Raw genomic sequence first — 19737 nt, forward strand, 5'->3', positions numbered from 1 at the left:
GCACTGTACTCTACTGTACTCTGCTGTGCTGTACTTTACCTACTCTACTCTGCTGTGCTTAATTGTACTGCACTGTACTCTACTGTACTCTGCTGTGCTGTACTTTACCCTACTCTACTCTACTCTACTTTATTGTACTGCACTGTACTCTACTGTACTCTACTGTACTCTGCTGTGCTGTACTTTACCCTACTCTACTCTGCTGTGCTTAATTGTACTGCACTGTACTCTACTATACTCTACTGTGCTGTACTTTACCCTACTCTACTCTCCTTTATTGTACTGCACTGTACTCTACTGTACTCTGCTGTGCTGTACTTTACCCTACTCTACTCTACTTTATTGTACTGCACTGTACTCTACTGTACTCTACTGTAGTCTGCTGTGCTGTACTTTACCCTACTCTACTCTGCTGTGCTTAATTGTACTGCACTGTACTCTACTGTACTCTGCTGTGCTTAATTGTACTGCACTGTACTCTACTGTATTCTGCTGCGCTGTGATGTCAAAACTTGTGTAAAAAAAACCTGTGTGATTCCGTTACCGTAATTCTGTTACTGGGTGTAAATCCACTTCACTTACTGTAGTTCAATAACCAAAAGGTACTTTTTTCAAGGTCAAGGTGCCATGTAATAGCCGACATGCCATTCTTTCTGTAGACATCTTTGAATCTTAATTCGGAGCAGATATTTAAGAGTTTTTGGAAAATGTGGTTCCATGAAAACCTGAGGGAGATTTACCAGTGCACATTTTCAGTGGACATTTTCAGTGGACATTTTTAAAAGAAGTGCTTAGAGTTGTATGGTTCGGTAGACCTTGAAATGAATGGTTTTTGTTTTCCATGGTAACGCACATTTTAAAGTGCGTTACCATGGAATTGCCCTTCTAATATTTTTTTTATTCACTTGGCAGAACAGGGAGGACAAAGCTCTTGATTTTGTTATGTTTGAGCAGAGAAACAGCATTAGCCATGCAAAATGCGTAGAATGTCAGGAAATTAGCTTTAAAACTGAAAAATGGTCTCTTAGCTCCATGCCAAACAGCGAAGAATTGCTGGAAATGAGCTTAAAAATGGCAGAATTCTCTCAGCTCTATTGGAACATTTGTAGAGTTGCAGTAGATTTGCTAGTTAATAGACTATGTTACAAGTGTACATTTCCAATGAATTGTGGGGAAGTCAAAATAATGAAACTGTCTATCAAATCTGTTCATTTTCAAATATGATGATGATGATAAGACAAAACTTTATTTAAAATCTCTTGCGATGAGCAAACCCGTATCCGGGAGCGTAATCATAGCCTCAAAGGCATTAGCATAACGCAGCGGACATAAACTTTTCCTATTCATGAAAATCACAAATGAAATTAAATAAATATATTCAAACACAAGCTTAGCCTTTTGTTAACAACACTGTCATCACAGATTTTCAAAATATGTGTTTACAGCCAACGCTAGACAAGCATTTGTGTAAGTTTATCATAGCATAATGCTATGCTAGGCTCTGCTGACAGCAGGCAACATTTTCACGAAAATAAGAAAAGCAACCAAATTAAATCATTTTCCTTTGAAGAACTTCAGATGCTTTTACTCAGGAGACTCCCAGTTAGATAGCAAATGTTCCTTTTTTCCAAAAATATTATTTTTGTAGGCGAAATAGCTCCCGTTTCTTCATCATGCTTGGCTGAGAAATCGACCGGAAAATGCTGCAACTATAACGCCAAACTTTTTTCAAAATTTGCTCCATAATATCGACAGAAACACGGCAAACGTTGTTTAGGATCCATCCTCAAGGTGTTTTTAACATATATATTCGATAATATATCCGTCGAGGCAATTGGTTTCTCATAAGAAGCGATTGGAAAAATGGCTACCTCAGTATTTTACTCGAGATTTTCTGCGGGAGACACCATGTGACCACATGCTATATATGGTCCCTTACAGCCATTCTTCAATGGAAATGCCTAAAAAGACATCACAATGCTGTAGACACCTTGGGGAAAACGTGGAAAACGTAAGCTCATTCGTAGCTCATTCACAGCCATATAAGGAGTCATTGGCATGAGGCGGTTTTAAAAAATGCGGCACTTCCTGGTTGGATTTTTATCTTGGCCTGTAACATCAGTTCTGTGGCACTCACAGACAATATCTTTTTTTTTACCATATCTGACATTCTCTAGGTTTCTAACGTAAAGTAGATTTGTCTTTGAATACAGACTGATTGACTCAGCTGCTGTTAGTATGTCAAGTCACAGAGAAGGTTTGCCACAAATCCAGTTTTTTTTATTCGCTTTTCCTTGCTCGAGAAGATTACAGAGGATCATGTTCATTTAGAAAACTGCTTTCCAAACATCCTGGCCCGAGGATGAAGTTTTTAATCAATGTTTTTATTAAGGCTTTCCTTAATCAGTATGCTGCTATGTCATTATTCATGATTTAGTCAAGTGGAAATTAGGTTAACTCAATAATTTGATTCAGGGAAATGTTGTCCCTTGTTGCTCCTTGTTTCCCACTTGGACTGAATAAGCACTCAGCCATGTTCCTCTTAGCCTGACTGTGGAAACAGCCTCCCTTCTGGATGTAGAGCTACTTTGCCGGACTGTAGAAACAGCCTCCCTTCTGGATGTAGAGCTACTTTGCCTGACTGTAGAAACAGCCTCCCTTCTGGATGTAGAGATACTTTGCCTGACTGTAGAAACAGCATCCCTTCTGGATGCAAAGCTACTTTGCCTGACTGTGGAAACAGCCTCCCTTCTGGATGTAGAGCTACTTTGCCTGACTGTAGAAACAGCCTCCCTTCTGGATGAAGACCTGGAGTTAGTACACTTAATTTAGTCCTTAGTCAACTCCTTGATCTTCGTGGTCACATCCCCTCCCCTTGCAGAGCTTTCACTACTGGATTAGGGTGTGGTTATGCCTGCTTCTTTCTGAATGCATTCTCCAAAGAATGAAACAAAAGCTAATATTTTCATTCACAGATGTGTAGGCTGACTGTGAATATGGGGGAAAAAAGATAATTGAGGTTTCAAAGAAGGGAGAGGCAGGGGAGCGAGAGAGGGAGAGAGGCAGGGGAGGGAGGGAGGGAGGGAGGGAGGGAGGGAGGGAGGGAGGGAGGGAGGGAGGGAGGGAGGGAGGGAGGGAGGGATCCGCAGAAGCAGCTGATAGAAGCTGCATTTTAAAAAGGTTAAGCGTTGGCTGCAGCAGCACTCACAGCATCCCTCATCCCCCAATCTCTCACTCTCTCTCCCTCCCTCTCTCTCCCTCCCTCTCTCTCTCTGCCTCCCTCTCTCTCTCTGCCTCCCTCTCTCTCTCTCCCTCCCTCTTTCTCTCTCTGACTGCTGACTGAGGCATCCTGCAAACACAGGCTGGGAGAGCTCTGCTCTGCTGTGGCTCTGACCGAGACTTCTTTCCCTTGCTGGATAAACTCTCTCTCCAGGCTTTCCGGGCTATGCCATCCTAGGAAGTTGGGGATCCGGGTGTGGCTGGTTTTCAAGATGAACCAATCTGGAGGAGGGCTGGATATGGGGAACTGGGTCATCGTCCGACTCTCCTGAGGAGGCTAGTGAGTGATGCCTGTTTGGACCTGGAGTGATGGGGTGCACCACCAGTGTGGTTGTGTTTGACGGACTACGTACAGTCTTAGAGAGGAACTGTGGGTACACCTGCCAGAGTGGTACAGCCCAGCCTGTTTGGCAGACAGAGGATGACCAAGGAGCATGCAGCCGGGGGGAGTCCTGGGTCCCATGGCCAGAATCTAGAATACTGAAGGTGTGTGTGCAATGTGTTAGTGTACTGTGTGTGTGTGTGTGTGTGTGTGTGTGTGTGTGTGTGTGTGTGTGTGTGTGTGTGTGTGTGTGTGTGTGTGTGTGTGTGTGTGTGTGTGTGTGTGTGTGTGTATATTTATATTCCTACATGTTTGCTTGTGTGTGTGTATATATATATATTCCTACATGTTTGTTTGTGTGTGTGTGTGTGTGTGTGTGTGTGTGTGTGTGTGTGCATACAAACGTGTGTATATTTTGCATGTGTGTTGTTAATACTTCTGCCAGATTGATCGTCTCTCCATCTTTCTGTACCTTCCTGTACTATACAGTTTAACACACAACCTTCCACTCCTGCTTTCCCTTTAGATTCAACAGCTGCCAGGTGCTTCTTTAAATTAAAGATTTAATCAAAGCAGTGTCCGGAGACAGGATCTCAGTTCCTAAATCGACTGCATTCCCATAACCTGTCCATTATGTGGGGAACTTTTCAAGGTTTCCTTTAACACCAAGCACCATGGTAGCAAAATGTGATATGACAAATGGATCAAAGATGGTCAGAGCCCACTTTACTGTAGGTCAAAGCATCTACCAGGTTTCCTGATCTGTAGGGAAGTAGGCCTGATCCCATTGTGTTGATACAGTGGCTTGTGAAAGTATTCACCCCCCTTGGCATTTTTCCTATTTTGTTGCCTTACAACCTGGAATTAAAATAGATTTTTATCATTTGATTTACACAACATGCCTACCACTTTGAAGATGCTAAATATTTTCTATTGTGAAACAAAAGAGAAACAAGACAAAAAATAGAAAACTTGAGCATGAATAACTATTCACCCCCCCACCCCCCTCCCCTCCCCAAAGGCAATACTTTGTAGAGACACCTTATGCAGCAATTACAGCTGCAAGTCTCTTGGGGTATGTCTCTAAAAGCTTGGCACATCTAGCCACTGGGATTTTTGCCCATTCTTAAAGGCAAAACTGCTCCAGCTCCTTCAAATTGGGTTCCGCTGGTGTACAGCAATCTTTAAGTCATACCATTAATTGGATTGAGGTCTGGGATTTGACTATACCATTCCAAGACATTTAAATATTTCCCCTTAAACCACTCAAGTGTTGCTTTGACAGTATGCTTAGGGTCATTGTCCTGCTGGAAGGTGAACCTCCATCCCAGTCTCAAATCTCTGGAAGACTGAAAAATGTTTCCCTCAAGAATTTCCCTGTATTTAGCATCATCCATCCTTCCTTCAATTCTGACCAATTTCCCAGTCCCTGCCGATGAAAAACATCCACACAGCATGATGCTGCCACCACCATGCTTCACTGAGGGGATGGTGTCCTCGGGGTGATGAAAGGTGTTGGGTTTGCACCAGGTATAGCGTTTTTCTTGATTGCCAAAAAGCCCAATTTTAGTCTCATCTGACCAGAGTACCTTCTTCCATATGTTTGTGGAGTCTCCCACATGCCTTTGAACACCAAACGTGTTTGCTTACTTTTTTCTTGAAACAATGTTTTTTTTCTGGACACTCTTCCGTAAAGCCCAGCCCTGTGGAGTGTACGGCTTAAAGTGGTCCTGTGGACAGATACTCCAATCTCTGCTGTGGAGCTTTGCGGCTCCTTCAGGGTTGTCTTTGTTCTCTTTGTGGCCTTTTTTTAATAATGGATTTAATGGTGCTCCGTGAGATGTTCAAAGTTTCTGATATTTATTTATAAGCCAAACCTGATCTGTACTTCTCCACAACTTTGTCCCTGACTTGTTTGGAGAGCTCCTTGGTCTTCATGGTGCCACTTGCTTGGTGGAGCCCCTTGCTTAGTGGTGTTGCAGACTCTGGGGCTTTTCAGAACAGGTGTATACATACTGAGATCATGTGACAGATCATGTGACACAGATTGCACACAGGTGGACTTTATTTAACTAATTGTGTGACTTCTGAAGGTAATTGGTTGCACCAGATCTTATTTAGCTTCATTCATAGTAAAGGGGTGAATAAATATGCACACACCACTTTTCCGTTTTGTATTTTTTATTTTTTTCCAGTTCACTTCACCAATTTGGACGATTTTGTGTATGTTCAGTACATGAAGTCCAAATAAAAATCTATTTAAATTACAGGTTTTAATGCAACAAAATAGGAAAAACGCCAACGGGGATGAATACCATATATTAGGGGCAGCAGCAGGGCGGCAGCGTAGCCTAGTGGTTAGAGCGTTGGACTAGTAACCGGAAGGTTGCGAGTTCAAACCCCCGAGCTGGCAAGGTACAAATCTGTCGTTCTGCCCCTGAACAGGCAGTTAACCCACTGTTCCCAGGCCGTCATTGAAAAATAAGAATGTGTTCTTAACTGACTTGCCTGGTTAAATAAAGGTCAAATTAAAAAATGAGCTCAAAGCCACTAGATCGCTTTTATGTACTTAAAATGAGCATCGTATTTGTTTTTTGATAAATGCATCCATTTTCTCCTTTAACTGACATACCGCATTTCAGAAGTAAGCCTAGAGGACTGTATTTTACTTGATGCTGTGTGAAATATAAGCGGAGGTGTGGTGAGTCTCCCCTCTGTGCTCCGCTCAATGGGTTAAACCCTGTACAGTGAGACAGTGGGTTCTGTGTCTGCTAGAAATCAATCAACCCTTCCAGCTGCTGGCTGGCTGCAGTCGGGGGCGTCTTCTGTTCTACCCGGTACCAGCTTGTCTGTCCTGACCTTTGTCTTGTTTTCTCTCTAAGGATGCATCCCAAATTGCACCCTATTCCCTATATAGTGCAGTTATTTTTTAACTGAGCCCTATGGTCCATGTAGAGAATCGGATGCCATTTGGGTTGCGTCCTAACTATGTCTGATGGATGCTGATGGCCCGTTCCTCCTGCTGAATGTGACAGTCAGGTTAACTGTGATGTGAACAGATTGAAGGCACACACACACACACACACACACACACACACAGACTCAAATAGGGGTGGCAGGAGGAGGAAGATATTCCGTCCAGGCTCATACAGTAAAAGGCTCTGCATGGTCAATCTGACATCTGCAGTGGTCATACAGCATTTATGGTGATATGGCCTCTGAAATCAGGGCATGCAGCTATTGTCATACCATAAATACCATAGTAAATAAACAAACTAAATAAGAATAGCAATTCAAACTTAACAGGAACATCGAAACCATATTGCACATAGTGTTGCACACTTCATGCAATGATTCACAAATGTGTGGATATTTTACAAGCCTGTGATTTTCAATTTGTCTAACAGAGCAACAATGCTGTCTTCTGGTATTAAGGTAATTATTGTGGCTGAATCTTTGTCTTTACACTGTTACCACTCAAAGGGGGGTATGTGGTATCAGAGGCAATGTGGGAGATGTCTCTTAAAGAGAAATGTTAATCTAAACTCAGCAAAAAAAAGAAACAGCCCTTTTTCAGGACCCTGTCTTTCAAAGACAATTCGTAAAAATCCAAACAACTTCACAATTCTTCATTGTAAAGGGTTTTAAACACGGTTTCCCAGGCTTGTTAAGTGAACCATAAACAATTAATGAACATGCACCTGTTGAACAGCTGACAGACGGTAGGCAATTAAGGTCACAGTTCTGAAAACTTAGGACACTAAAGAGGTCTTTCTACTGACTCTGAAAAACACGAAAAGATAGATGCCCAGGGTCCCTGCTCATATGCGTGTACGTGCCTTAGGCATGCTGCAAGGAGGCATGAGGACTGCAGATGTGGCCAGGGCAATATATTGCAATGGCCGTACTCTGAGATGCCGAAGACAGCGCTACAGGGAGACAGGACGGACAGCTGATCGTTCTTGCATTGGCAGACCACGTGTAATAACACCTGCACAGGATCGGATCATCCGAACATCACACCTGCGGGACAGGTACAGGATGGCAACAACAACTGCCCGAGTTACACCAGGAACGCACAATCCCTCCATCAGTGCTCAGACTGTCCGCAATAGGCTGAGAGGGGCTGGAATGAGGGCTTGTAGGCCTGTTGTAAGGCAGGTCCTCAACAGACATCACCGGCAACAACATCGCCTATGGGCACAAACCCACCGTCGCTGGACCAGACATGACTGCCAAAAAGTGCTCTTCACTGATGAGTCGCTGTTTTGTCTCACCAGGGGTGATGGTCGGATTTGCATTTATCGTTGAAAGAATGAGTGTTACACCGAGGCCTGTACTCTGGAGCGGGATCGATTTGGAGGTGGATGGTCCGTCATGGTCTGGGGCGGTGTATCACAGCATCATCGGACTGAGCTTGTTGTCATTGCAGGCAATCTTAACACTGTGTGTTACAGGGAAGACATCCTCCTCCCTCATGTGGTACACTTCCTGCAGGCTCATCCTGACATGACCCTCCAGCATGACAATGCCACCAGCCATACTGCTTGTTCTGTGCATGATTTCCTACAAGACAGGAATGTCAGTGTTCTGCCATGGCCAGCGAAGAGCCCAGAACTCAATCCCATTGAGCACGTCTGGGATCTGTTGGATCGGAGGGTGAGAGCTAGGGCCATTCCCCCCAGAAATGTCTAGGAACTTGCAGGTGCCTTGGTGGAAGAGTGGGGTAACATCTTACAGCAAGAACTGGCAAATCTGGTGCAGTCCATGAGGAGGATATTCACTGCAGTACTTAATGCAGCTGCTGGCCACACCAGATACTGACTGTTACTTTTGAATTTGACCCCCTCCCCCCCTTTGTTCAGGGACACATTATTCAATTTCTGTCAGTCACATGTCTGTGGAACTTGTTCAGTTAATGTCTCAGTTGTTGATTCTTTTTATGTTCATACAAATATTTACATATGTTAAATTTGCTGAAAAAGAAACGCAGTTGACAGTGAGAGGACGTTTCTTTTTTTGCTGAGTTTATGTCCGTCTCTTTACACTATCTCTCCTGGACCTAGTTTGTGTTGTCAAAGTAGTGCAGTGAAAAGAGGTTCTTAGGCTTCTGCTCTTTAAGTATTTAGTCCTTTGTCTTTATGTCACTCCTGCTAAGCTGTTGTACAGCGTGACTATGTTCTTACCACACTGTTGACAAGAGCACAGCTTCCTTCCTCCTCTAAAACTCCTAGAGGTTTATGACACAAAAGCAAAGGTGCCAGCTGGTGTTATCAATGGAATGTTTGTTTCAGGGGGCGAGAGTGAGAGAGAAGTGATGTCAAGTTGTCTGTTTCAGGGAGAGAGAGAGGGAGAAGTGAGGTCAAGTTGTCTGTTTCAGGGAGAGAGAGAGAGAGAGAGAGAGAGAGAGAGAGAGAGAGAAAGAGAGGTCAAGTTGAATGTTTCGGATAGAGGTCGACCGATTAATCGGAATGGCCGATTAATTATGGCCGATTTCAAGTTTTCATAACAATCGGAAATCGGTAATTTTGGACACCTTTATTTAACTAGGCAAGTCAGTTAAGAACACATTCTTATTTTCAATGACGGCCTAGGAACAGTGGGTTAACTGCCTTGTTCAGGGGCAGAACAACAGATTGTTTACCTTGTCAGCTCGGGGATTCGGTTTTGCAACCTTCCGGTTACTAGTCCAACGCTTTAACCACCTGCCTTACATTGCACTCCACAAGGAGCCTGCATGGCAGGCTGACTACCTGTTTTGCGACGGCAGCAAGAAGCCAAGGTAAGTTGCTAGCTAGCATTAAACTTACCTAACCATTAACATCAATGCCTTTCTTTAAAATCAATACACAAGTATATATTTTTAAACATGCATATTTAGTTAATATTGCCTGCTAACATGAATTTCTTATAATTAGGGAAATTGTGTAATTTCTCTTGCGTTCCGTGCAAGCAGTCAGGGTATATGCAGCAGTTTGGGCCGCCTGGCTCGTTGCGAACTGTGTGAAGTCCATTTATTCCTAACAAAGACCGTAATTAATTTGCCAGAATTGTACATAATTATGACATAACATTGAAGGTTGTACAATGTAACAGCAATATTTAGACTTAGGGATGCCACCCGTTAGATAAAATATGGAACGGTTCCATATTTCACTGAAAGAATAAACGTTTTGTTTTAGAAATTATAGTTTATAATCGATATCGGTATTGGCGTTGAAAAATCATAATCGGTTGACCTCTAGTTTCAGGGGCTGAGAGATGATGTCAAGTTGAATGTTTCAGTGAGCAAGAGATGATGTCAAGTTGAATGTTTCAGGGGGAGAGAGAAGTGATGTCAAGTTGAACGTTTCAGGGGGAGAGAGAAGTGACGTCAAGTTGAATGTTTCAGGGAGAGAGAGAAGTGACGTCAAGTTGAATGTTTCAGGTAGAGAGAAGGGATGTCAAGTTGAATGTTTCAGGGAGAGAGAGAGAAGTGACGTCAAGTTGAATGTTTCAGGGGGAGAGAGAAGTGACGTCAAGTTGAACGTTTCAGGGGGAGAGAGAAGTGACGTCAAGTTGAATGTTTCAGGGAGAGAGAGAAGTGACGTCAAGTTGAATGTTTCAGGTAGAGAGAAGGGATGTCAAGTTGAATGTTTCAGGGAGAGAGAGAAGTGATGTCAAGTTGAATGTTTCAGGGAGAGAGAGAGAAGTGATGTCAAGTTGAATGTTTCAGGGAGAGAGAGAGAAGTGATGTCAAGTTGAATGTTTCAGGGAGAGAGAGAAGTGACGTCACGTTGAACTTTTCAGGGGGAGAGAAGGGATGTCAAGTTGAATATTTCAGGGAGAGAGAAGTGATGTCAAGTTGAACGTTTCAGGGAGAGAGAAGGGATGTCAAGTTCAATGTTTCAGGGGGTGGGAGGGAGAGGGGAGTGTTTCAGGGAGCGGGAGGGAGAGAGAATGGTGGCGTCAAGTTCAATTTTCAGGTATCAAGAGGTAGAGAGAAGGGATGTCAAGTTGAACGTTTCAGGGGGAGAGAGAAGTGATGTCAAGTTGAATGTTTCAGGGGGTGGGAGGGAGAGGGGAGTGATGTCAAGTTGAACGTTTCAGGGAGAGAGAAGGGATGTCAAGTTGAATGTTTCAGGGGGTGGGAGGGAGAGGGGAGTATTTCAGGGAGCGGGTGTGAGAGAGAAGGGATGTCAATTTGAATGTTTCAGGGGGTGGGAGGGAGAGGGGAGTGTTTCAGGGAGCGGGTGTGAGAGAGAAGGGATGTCAATTTGAATGTTTCAGGGGGTGGGAGGGAGAGGGGAGTGTTTCAGGGAGCGAGAGGGAGAGAGAAGGGATGTCACGTTGAACGTTTCAGGGAGAGAGAAGGGATGTCAAGTTGGTCCAGGTGGTGTGTTGCAGAGCTTGAAGGCTAACAATTGGTTTTGCTGTATAGCTCTGTATTGACATGATTGGCTAACGGTAAGTGGGGGCAATACGTCCTGTATAAACACAAACTCACTTCCTTGACAACTTCCTTGACAACAGCTCCGCTCCACGAAGCACAAGAAGGATGAATGAATGCCCTGACTTCTGCAGTAAAGGCTGTACAGCCAATCCAGATTCCAGATGCCCCCCTTGGTTACTGTTGCAACCTTTTCCTGGGAAGCCAATTCACCATTCAACCACACAATCCCCTCATAATGATCTCAAACTGTAATTCTAATACACAATGAAATTAAACAGACCGTCCCTTGCTAATCAGGAAATTATTGGGTATGTTGTGGTGGTCGGTCATTACAATTGCTTCATGGTAACCTGGTCAAATTATGTTTGTAGTATATAAGGCTAGCCAGCCAACTGAATAGCTTTGAATTCACTGTCAGCATGCAGTCAGCTTTAACCACTTTTGATGTTGACAGCAGATGGGAGTTGTATTCATAACTAACTTCATTGCTAGCTAGCTAACATACATTTTTAGTAAACAGCATTTGGTGATTAATGAGACTGAGAGCTAGCTAACATACATGTTTAGTAAACAACATATGGTGATCAATGAGACAGAGCTAGCTAACATACATTTTTAGTAAACAACATTTGGTGATCAATGAGACTGAGAGCTAGCTAACATACATGTTTAGTAAACAACATATGGTGATCAATGAGACAGAGCTAGCTAACATACCTTTTTAGTAAACAACATTTGGTGATCAATGAGACTGAGAGCTAGCTAACATACATGTTTAGTAAACAACATATGGTGATCAATGAGACTGAGAGCTAGCTAACCAGCTGAGATAGCAAACAATGTAAAAAAAAAAGTATCATTTTGGATTCGGAAAATACTCCAACAAGCTCTGCATTTCAGGAATCACAGGCTGCTGAGGGGAGGACGGCTCATAATAATGGCTGGAACTGATAGGAGGCGGCTGAGGGGAGGACGGCTCATAATAATGGCTGGAACTGAGTGAATGGAATGGCATCAAACACCTGGAAACCATGGAAACCACATGTTTGATATATTTGAAACCATAATTCATTAATTTCACTCCAGACATTACCACAAGCCCCTCCTCCCTGATTAAGGTGCCACCAACCTCCTGAGCATTTAGAAAAGTATTTGTTTTTTGCCATAGCCCTCACTGGCTAGCCCTCACTGACATCGCCCTTTAATGTGATTTAAAAGTGAGCTTGTCAGACTGGACAACAGTTGCTATCCATTGGAGCACTGCGATTGGTTGTCCAAAATTCTGCTCAGCATCACTGGGAATTACTCCTGGATAAATTGAATTACCGAGCCAAATGTATCTGTTGTTCTCCTCCTTTAGATGGTGACCTCGTTGACTTTAATCTAGTGTAGTCTTAATATCGTTAGGACCAGGTATACGACCTGTTTATTTCCAATGTCCCCTCTGTTTAAGACTACTAAGGTGCTCCGGTACGGCGTCTCGGCAAAATAAATAGCGGCGGGGCACTCTGTACTGGTAAAACATCACAGTAATTCAAATAAAATTTCAAGAAAACTGTAGGCTATTGCTCCACTATTTATCATTACATCATGTCAGAGGCATGACAAATGTGAAAATGGACTTGAAAACGGGTGGTATAGCCAACACTCAGAAATACGATGTGGTTCCACGAAAACACAGACATTTTGCCAAGGCAGAGATGACTGTCCGACGCCAAGACACGCAATGGACGCATAAATTCAGGCCTAATGACGATGGCCAAATGTCATTACACTTGTTGGTGTTTTGTGTAAAAGATGTCTCTCTCCATTCACCACTGAAACAGGCTGCGAGAGGGTGAGCGTGCACGGGATGCCTAGTAAAGGAGGTGAAGTGATCGTTTGACAATCAGATAAAAACATCATGACACAATAAAAGGTCATCCATTTTAACAAGTTAAATGACACATCTTTATGACTAGACCCACAGGGATGTGGCGGCAGGTAGCTTAGTGGTTAGAGCGTTGGACTAGTAACCGAAAGGTTGCACGATTGAATCCCCGAGCTGACAAGGTAAAAATCTGTCATTCTGCCCCTGAACAAGTCAGTTAACCCACTGTTCCTAGGCCGTGATTGAAAATATGAATTTGGAAGCCTCTTGAAACTAGGGGGAACTATTTTCAGTTTTGGAAAAATAACATTCCCAAAGTAAACGGGCTATTTCTCAGGACCAGATGCTAGAATATGCATATAATTGCCAGCATAGGATAGAAAACACTCTAAAGTTTCCAAAATTGTCAAAATATTGTCTGTGAGTATAACAGAACTGATATTGCAGGCGAAAGCCTGAGAAAAATCCAATCAGGAAGTGACTCTTATTTTGAAACCTCTGCGTTCCTATGCATCCCTATTGAGCATTGAAAGGGATATCAACCAGATTCATTTTCTATGGCTTCCCTAATGTGTCTACAACCACTAGACATAGTTTCAGGCTTTTATTTAGAAAAATGAGCGTGAATGACAATATTGCGTCAGTGGTCAGGTGGTGGCTCTCAGAGTGATCTGTGCGTAATAGACAAAGGCAGCCATTGTCCCTCTCGCTCCTACTGAAAAGCCAATTGTCCTGGTTGATATATTATCGAATAGATATTTGAAAAACACCTTGAGGATTGATTATAAAAAACATTTGCCGTGTTTCTGTCGACATTATGGATCTAATTAGTATATTTTTTTTTGCCGTTGTCGTGACCTCAATTTCCGGTGGATTTCTCAACAAAACGTGAACAACAAAAGGAGGTATTTCGGCTATAAAAAATAATCTTCATGGAACCTAATGAACATTTGCTGTCTAACTGGGAGTCTCGTGAGTGAAAACATCCGAAGCTCATCAAAGGTTTCATTTGATTGCTTTTCTGATTTTCATGACCAAGCTTCCTGCTGCTAGCTGGACATAATGCTATGCTAGGCTATCGATAAACTTACACAAATGCTTGTCTTGCTTTGGCTGTAAAGCATAATTTGAAAATCTGAGATGACAGGATGATTAACAAAAGGCTAAGCTGTGTTTCACTATATTTCACTTGTGATTTCATGAATATGAATAAGATTTTTTGTCCGTTGCGTTATGCTAATTAGTGTAGTTGATGACAATTCTCCTGGATCCGGGATGGGTAGTTCTACTGACTTGCCTAGTTAAAGGTCAAATAAATAATATAAGAGATCCTATTGAAATGAATAGGGATTCTACATGTAATTATATGATTAGCCACATAAACAGCCTGTGCATACATAGGAGGTCCTAAACTGGGAAGAAATTAGATCTTCTTTCACCTCTGCTAAGACTATAATATGATATTATCCAAGCCTAATTTCCTTATAAGCCTGCAGTCTCTCCTCTCTTTACCTCATCTCTGTCATCTTGTTCTACCAGTGGAAACTCTGACAGCTACCAGTGTTATACGCATGGACTGGGTGTTCTCTTGATCTAGGAATTGCCATGGACTTCACAATACGACATTAGCAATATACTTAGGTGCCGTTGTAGGGCAGCCCAGCCCTAGAAGGACCTCTTCTTATCAACTGTATGCAACAATTTGCAATGTGTTGTCTTAGGAATTCAGCATTCCCAATTGTCACACCTCTGAGAAGTAGCGGTTACATCATGTAGATCTGACAATCTGATTGGAGGTTAACTTTTTCAACAGAAGATCTCTTTGTTTCTTGGACAATCATCTCTGTTTTGTCCGAGTTTAAAAGTAGAAAGGTTGCAGCCATCCACTTCCTTATGTCTGAAACACAGGCTTCTAGCGAGGGCAATTTTGGGGCTTCACCATGTTTCATTGAAATGTACAGCTGTGTGTAATTCGCATAGTTGTGAAAGTTAGCATTATGTTTTCGAATGACATCCCCAAGGGGTATATATATAGTGAAAACAATAGTGGTCCTAAAACGGAACCTTGAGGAACACCGGAATTTATAGTTGATTTGTCAGAGGACAAACCATTCACAGAGACAAACTGATATCTTTCCATCAGATAAGATCTAAACCAGGCCAGAACTTGTCCGTGTAGTCCAATATGGGTTTCCAATCTCTCCAAAAGAATGTGGTGATCGATGGTATCAAAAGCAGCACTAAGGTCGAGGAGCACGAGGACAGATGCAGAGCCTTGGTCTGATGCCATTAAAAGGTAATTTACCAACTTCACAAGTGCAGTCTCAGTGCTATGATGGGGTCTAAAACCAGACTGAAGCATTTCGTATACATTGTTTGTCTTCAGGAAGGCAGTGAGTTGCTGCACAACAGGTTTGTCCCCAAAAATTTAGAGGAATGGAAGATTCGATATAGGCCGATAGTTTTTAATATTTTCTGGGTCAAGGTTTGGCTTTTTCAAGAAAGGCTTTATTACTGCCACTTTTAGTGAGTTTGGTACACATCCTGTGGATAGAGAGCCGTTTATTATGTTCAACATAGGAGGGCCAAGCACAGGAAGCAGCTCTTTCAATAGTTTAGTTGGAATCGGGTCCAGTATGCAGCTTGAAGATTTAGAGGCCATGATTATTTTCATAATTGTGTCAAGAGATAAAGTACTAAAACACTTGAGTGTCTCCCTTGATCCTAGGTTCTGGCAGAGTTGTGCAGACTCAGACAGCTGAGCTTTGGAGGAATACGCAGTAAAGAGGAGTCCGTAATTTGCTTTCTAATGATCATAATCTTTTCCTCGAAGAAGCTCATGAATTTATTGCTGCTGAAGTGAAAGCCATCCTCTCTTGGGGAATGCTGCTTTTATTAAGTTAGCTTTGCGACAGTATCAAAAATAAATTTTGGATTGTTCTTATTTTCCTCAATTAAATTGGAAAAATAGGATGATCAAGCAGCAGTGAGGGCTCTTCGATACTGCACGGTAAGTGCAATCCAATTTTCTGGAAGGTTTTTTTTTGTTTTTAGGGGTTCAACTGCATGGGTTCAACTGCATCTAGGGTATTGCGCAAGGTTAAATTGAGTTCCTCAGTTAGGCGGTTAACTGATTTTTGTCCTCTGACGTCCTTGGGTCGGCAGAGGGAGTCTGGAAGGGCATCAAGGAATCTTTGTGTTGTCTGAGAATTTATAGCTCGACTTTTGATGCTCCTTGATTGGGGTCTGAGCAGATTATTTGTTGCGATTGCAAACGTAATAAAATGGTGGTAATCCAGGATTATGAGGAAAAACATTAAGGAAAAACATTAAGATCCACAACATTTATTCCATGGGACAAAACTATGTCCAGAGTATGACTGACTGTTGGACAAAACCCACTGATTCGATGATGGATCCGAAAGCCTTTTGGAGTGGGTCTGTGGACTTAATTTTTTTGTTTGTTTTGAATTTGACCCCTTTTTCTCCCCAATTTCATGGTATCTAATTGTTTAGTAGCTACTATCTTCTCTCATCGCTACAACTCCCGTGCGGCCTCGGGAAAAACGGAGGTTGAAAGTCATGCATCCTCCGATACACAACCCAACCGGCCCGCACTAGTGCGCGATGAGACAAGGATATCCCTAAAGGCCCTCCCTAACCCGGACAACGCTCAGGCCGGTTGCGACAGAGCCTGGGTGCGAACCCAGGGTCTCTGGTGGCACAGCTGGCACTGCAGTACAGCGCCCTTAACCACTGCGCCACCCGGGAGGCCCTGTCTGTGGACTTTTCCATGTGAATATTAAAGTCAACCAAAAACGTATCTGCTATGACTACAAGGTCCGATAGGAATTCAGGGAACTCAGTGAGGAATGATGCATATGGCACAGGAGGCCTGTAAACAGTACCTATAAAAAGTGATTAGGCTGCATAGATTTCATGACTAGAAGCTCAAAAGACGAAAACGTCGGGGGGAGATTTGTAAATTGAAATTTGCTATCGTAAATGTTAGCAACACCTCCACCTTTGTAGGATGCATGGGGGATATGGTCACAAGTGTAACCAGGAGGTGAGGCCTCATTTAACACAGTAAATTAGTCAGGCTTAAGCCATGTTTCAGTCAGGCCAATCACATCAAGATTATGATCAGTGATTAGTTCATTGACTATAACTGCCTTTGAAGTCAAATCAAATCAAATCAAATTTTATTTGTCACATACACATGGTTAGCAGATGTTAATGCGAGTGTAGTGAAATGCTTGTGCTTCTAGTTCCGACAATGCAGTAATAACCAACAAGTAATCTAACTAGCAATTCCAAAACTACTGTCTTATACACAGTGTAAGGGGATAAAGAATATGTACATAAGGATATATGAATGAGTGATGGTACAGAGCAGCATAGGCAAGATACAGTAGATGGTATCGAGTACAGTATATACATATGAGATGAGTATGTAAACAAAGTGGCATAGTTAAAGTGGCTAGTGATACGTGTATTACATAAGGATACAGTCGATGATATAGAGTACAGTATATACGTATGCATATAAGATAAATAATGTAGGGTAAGTAACATTATATAAGGTAGCATTGTTTAAAGTGGCTAGTGATATATTTACATAATTTCCCATCAATTCCCATTATTAAAGTGGCTGGAGTTGAGTCAGTGTCAGTGTGTTGGCAGCAGCCACTCAATGTTAGTGGTGGCTGTTTAACAGTCTGATGGCCTTGAGATAGAAGCTGTTTTTCAGTCTCTCGGTCCCAGCTTTGATGCACCTGTACTGACCTCGCCTTCTGGATGATAGCGGGGTGAACAGGCAGTGGCTCGGGTGGTTGATGTCCTTGATGATCTTTATGGCATTCCTGTAACATCGGGTGGTGTAGGTGTCCTGGAGGGCAGGTAGTTTGCCCCCGGTGATGCTGTCTGGAGAGCCTTACGGTTGAGGGCGGAGCAGTTGCCGTACCAGGCGGTGATACATCCCGCCAGGATGCTCTCGATTGTGCATCTGTAGAAGTTTGTGAGTGCTTTTGGTGACAAGCCGAATTTCTTCAGCCTCTGCGCTGCTGCGCCTTCTTCACGATGCTGTCTGTGTGAGTGGACCAATTCAGTTTGTCTGTGATGTGTATGCCAAGGAACTTAAAACTTGCTACCCTCTCCACTACTGTTCCATCGATGTGGATAGGGGGGTGTTCCCTCTGCTGTTTCCTGAAGTCCACAATCATCTCCTTAGTTTTGTTGACGTTGAGTGTGAGGTTATTTTCCTGACACCACACTCCGAGGGCCCTCACCTCCTCCCTGTAGGCCGTCTCGTCGTTGTTGGTAATCAAGCCTACCACTGTTGTGTCGTCCGCAAACTTGATGATTGAGTTGGAGGCGTGCGTGGCCACGCAGTCGTGGGTGAACAGGGAGTACAGGAGAGGGCTCAGAACGCACCATTGTGGGGCCCCAGTGTTGAGGATCAGCGGGGAGGAGATGTTGTTGCCTACCCTCACCACCTGAGGGCGGCCCGTCAGGAAGTCCAGTACCCAGTTGCACAGGGCGGGGTCGAGACCCAGGGTCTCGAGCTTGATGACGAGCTTGGAGGGTACTATGGTGTTGAATGCCGAGCTGTAGTCAATGAACAGTATTCTCACATAGGTATTCCTCTTGTCCAGATGGGTTAGGGCAGTGTGCAGTGTGGTTGAGATTGCATCGTCTGTGGACCTATTTGGGCGGTAAGCAAATTGGAGTGGGTCTAGGGTGTCAGGTAGGGTGGAGGTGATATGGTCCTTGACTAGTCTCTCAAAGCACTTCATGATGACGGAAGTGAGTGCTACGGGGCGGTAGTCGTTTAGCTCAGTTACCTTAGCTTTCTTGGGAACAGGAACAATGGTGGCCCTCTTGAAGCATGTGGGAACAGCAGACTGGTATAGGGATTGATTGAATATGTCCGTAAACACACCGGCCAGCTGGTCTGCGCATGCTCTGAGGGCGCGGCTGGGGATGCCGTCTGGGCCTGCAGCCTTGCGAGGGTTAACACGTTTAAATGTCTTACTCACCTCGGCTGCAGTGAAGGAGAGACCGCATGTTTTCGTTGCAGGCCGTGTCAGTGGCACTGTATTGTCCTCAAAGCGGGCAAAAAAGTTATTTAGTCTGCCTGGCGGCAAGACATCCTGGTCCGTGACTGGGCTGGATTTCTTCCTGTAGTCCGTGATTGACTGTAGACCCTGCCACATGCCTCTTGTGTCTGAGCCGTTGAATTGAGATTCTACTTTATCTCTGTACTGACGCTTAGCTTGTTTGATAGCCTTGCGGAGGGAATAGCTGCACTGTTTGTATTCGGTCATGTTACCAGACACCTTGCCCTGATTAAAAGCAGTGGTTCGCGCTTTCAGCTTCACGCGAATGCTGCCATCAATCCACGGTTTCTGGTTAGGGAATGTTTTAATCGTTGCTATGGGAACGACATCTTCAACGCACGTTCTAATGAACTCGCACACCGAATCAGCGTATTCATCAATATTGTTATCTGACGCAATACGAAACATTTCCCAGTCCACGTGATGGAAGCAGTCTTGGAGTGTGGAGTCAGCTTGGTCGGACCAGCGTTGGACAGACCTCAGCGTGGGAGCCTCTTATTTTAGTTTCTGTCTGTAGGCAGGGATCAACAAAATGGAGTCGTGGTCAGCTTTTCCGAAAGGGGGGCGGGGCAGGGCCTTATATGCGTCGCGGAAGTTAGAGTAACAATGATCCAAGGTCTTTCCACCCCTGGATGCGCAATCGATATGCTGATAAAATTTAGGGAGTCTTGTTTTCAGATTAGCCTTGTTAAAATCCCCAGCTACAATGAAT

General features: G+C 43.5%; 1 protein-coding gene across 18 annotated transcripts in view; it reads left to right on the forward strand.

Moving 5' to 3' along the window:
• The window catches only part of LOC109870770 (dedicator of cytokinesis protein 9), a 166269-nt gene that overhangs the window by 39422 nt on the left and 107110 nt on the right, over nucleotides 1–19737 (forward strand). For 7 of the 18 annotated variants that reach the window (XM_031805976.1, XM_031805977.1, XM_031805978.1 and 4 more), the window contains exon 1: nucleotides 3364–3765. The exons of 4 other annotated variants lie outside the window; for them this stretch is intronic. In XM_031805976.1, the coding sequence (XP_031661836.1) occupies nucleotides 3589–3765 (177 nt within the window). In that variant the 5' untranslated portion in view covers nucleotides 3364–3588. Of the gene's footprint in view, nucleotides 1–3359; nucleotides 3766–19737 lie in introns of those variants that run through there. 7 more of the 18 variants (XM_031805967.1, XM_031805969.1, XM_031805970.1 and 4 more) reach the window with 2 other exon arrangements.

This window comes from Oncorhynchus kisutch, linkage group LG26, assembly GCF_002021735.2.
Source record: "Oncorhynchus kisutch isolate 150728-3 linkage group LG26, Okis_V2, whole genome shotgun sequence".
Lineage (NCBI taxonomy): Eukaryota > Metazoa > Chordata > Actinopteri > Salmoniformes > Salmonidae > Oncorhynchus > Oncorhynchus kisutch.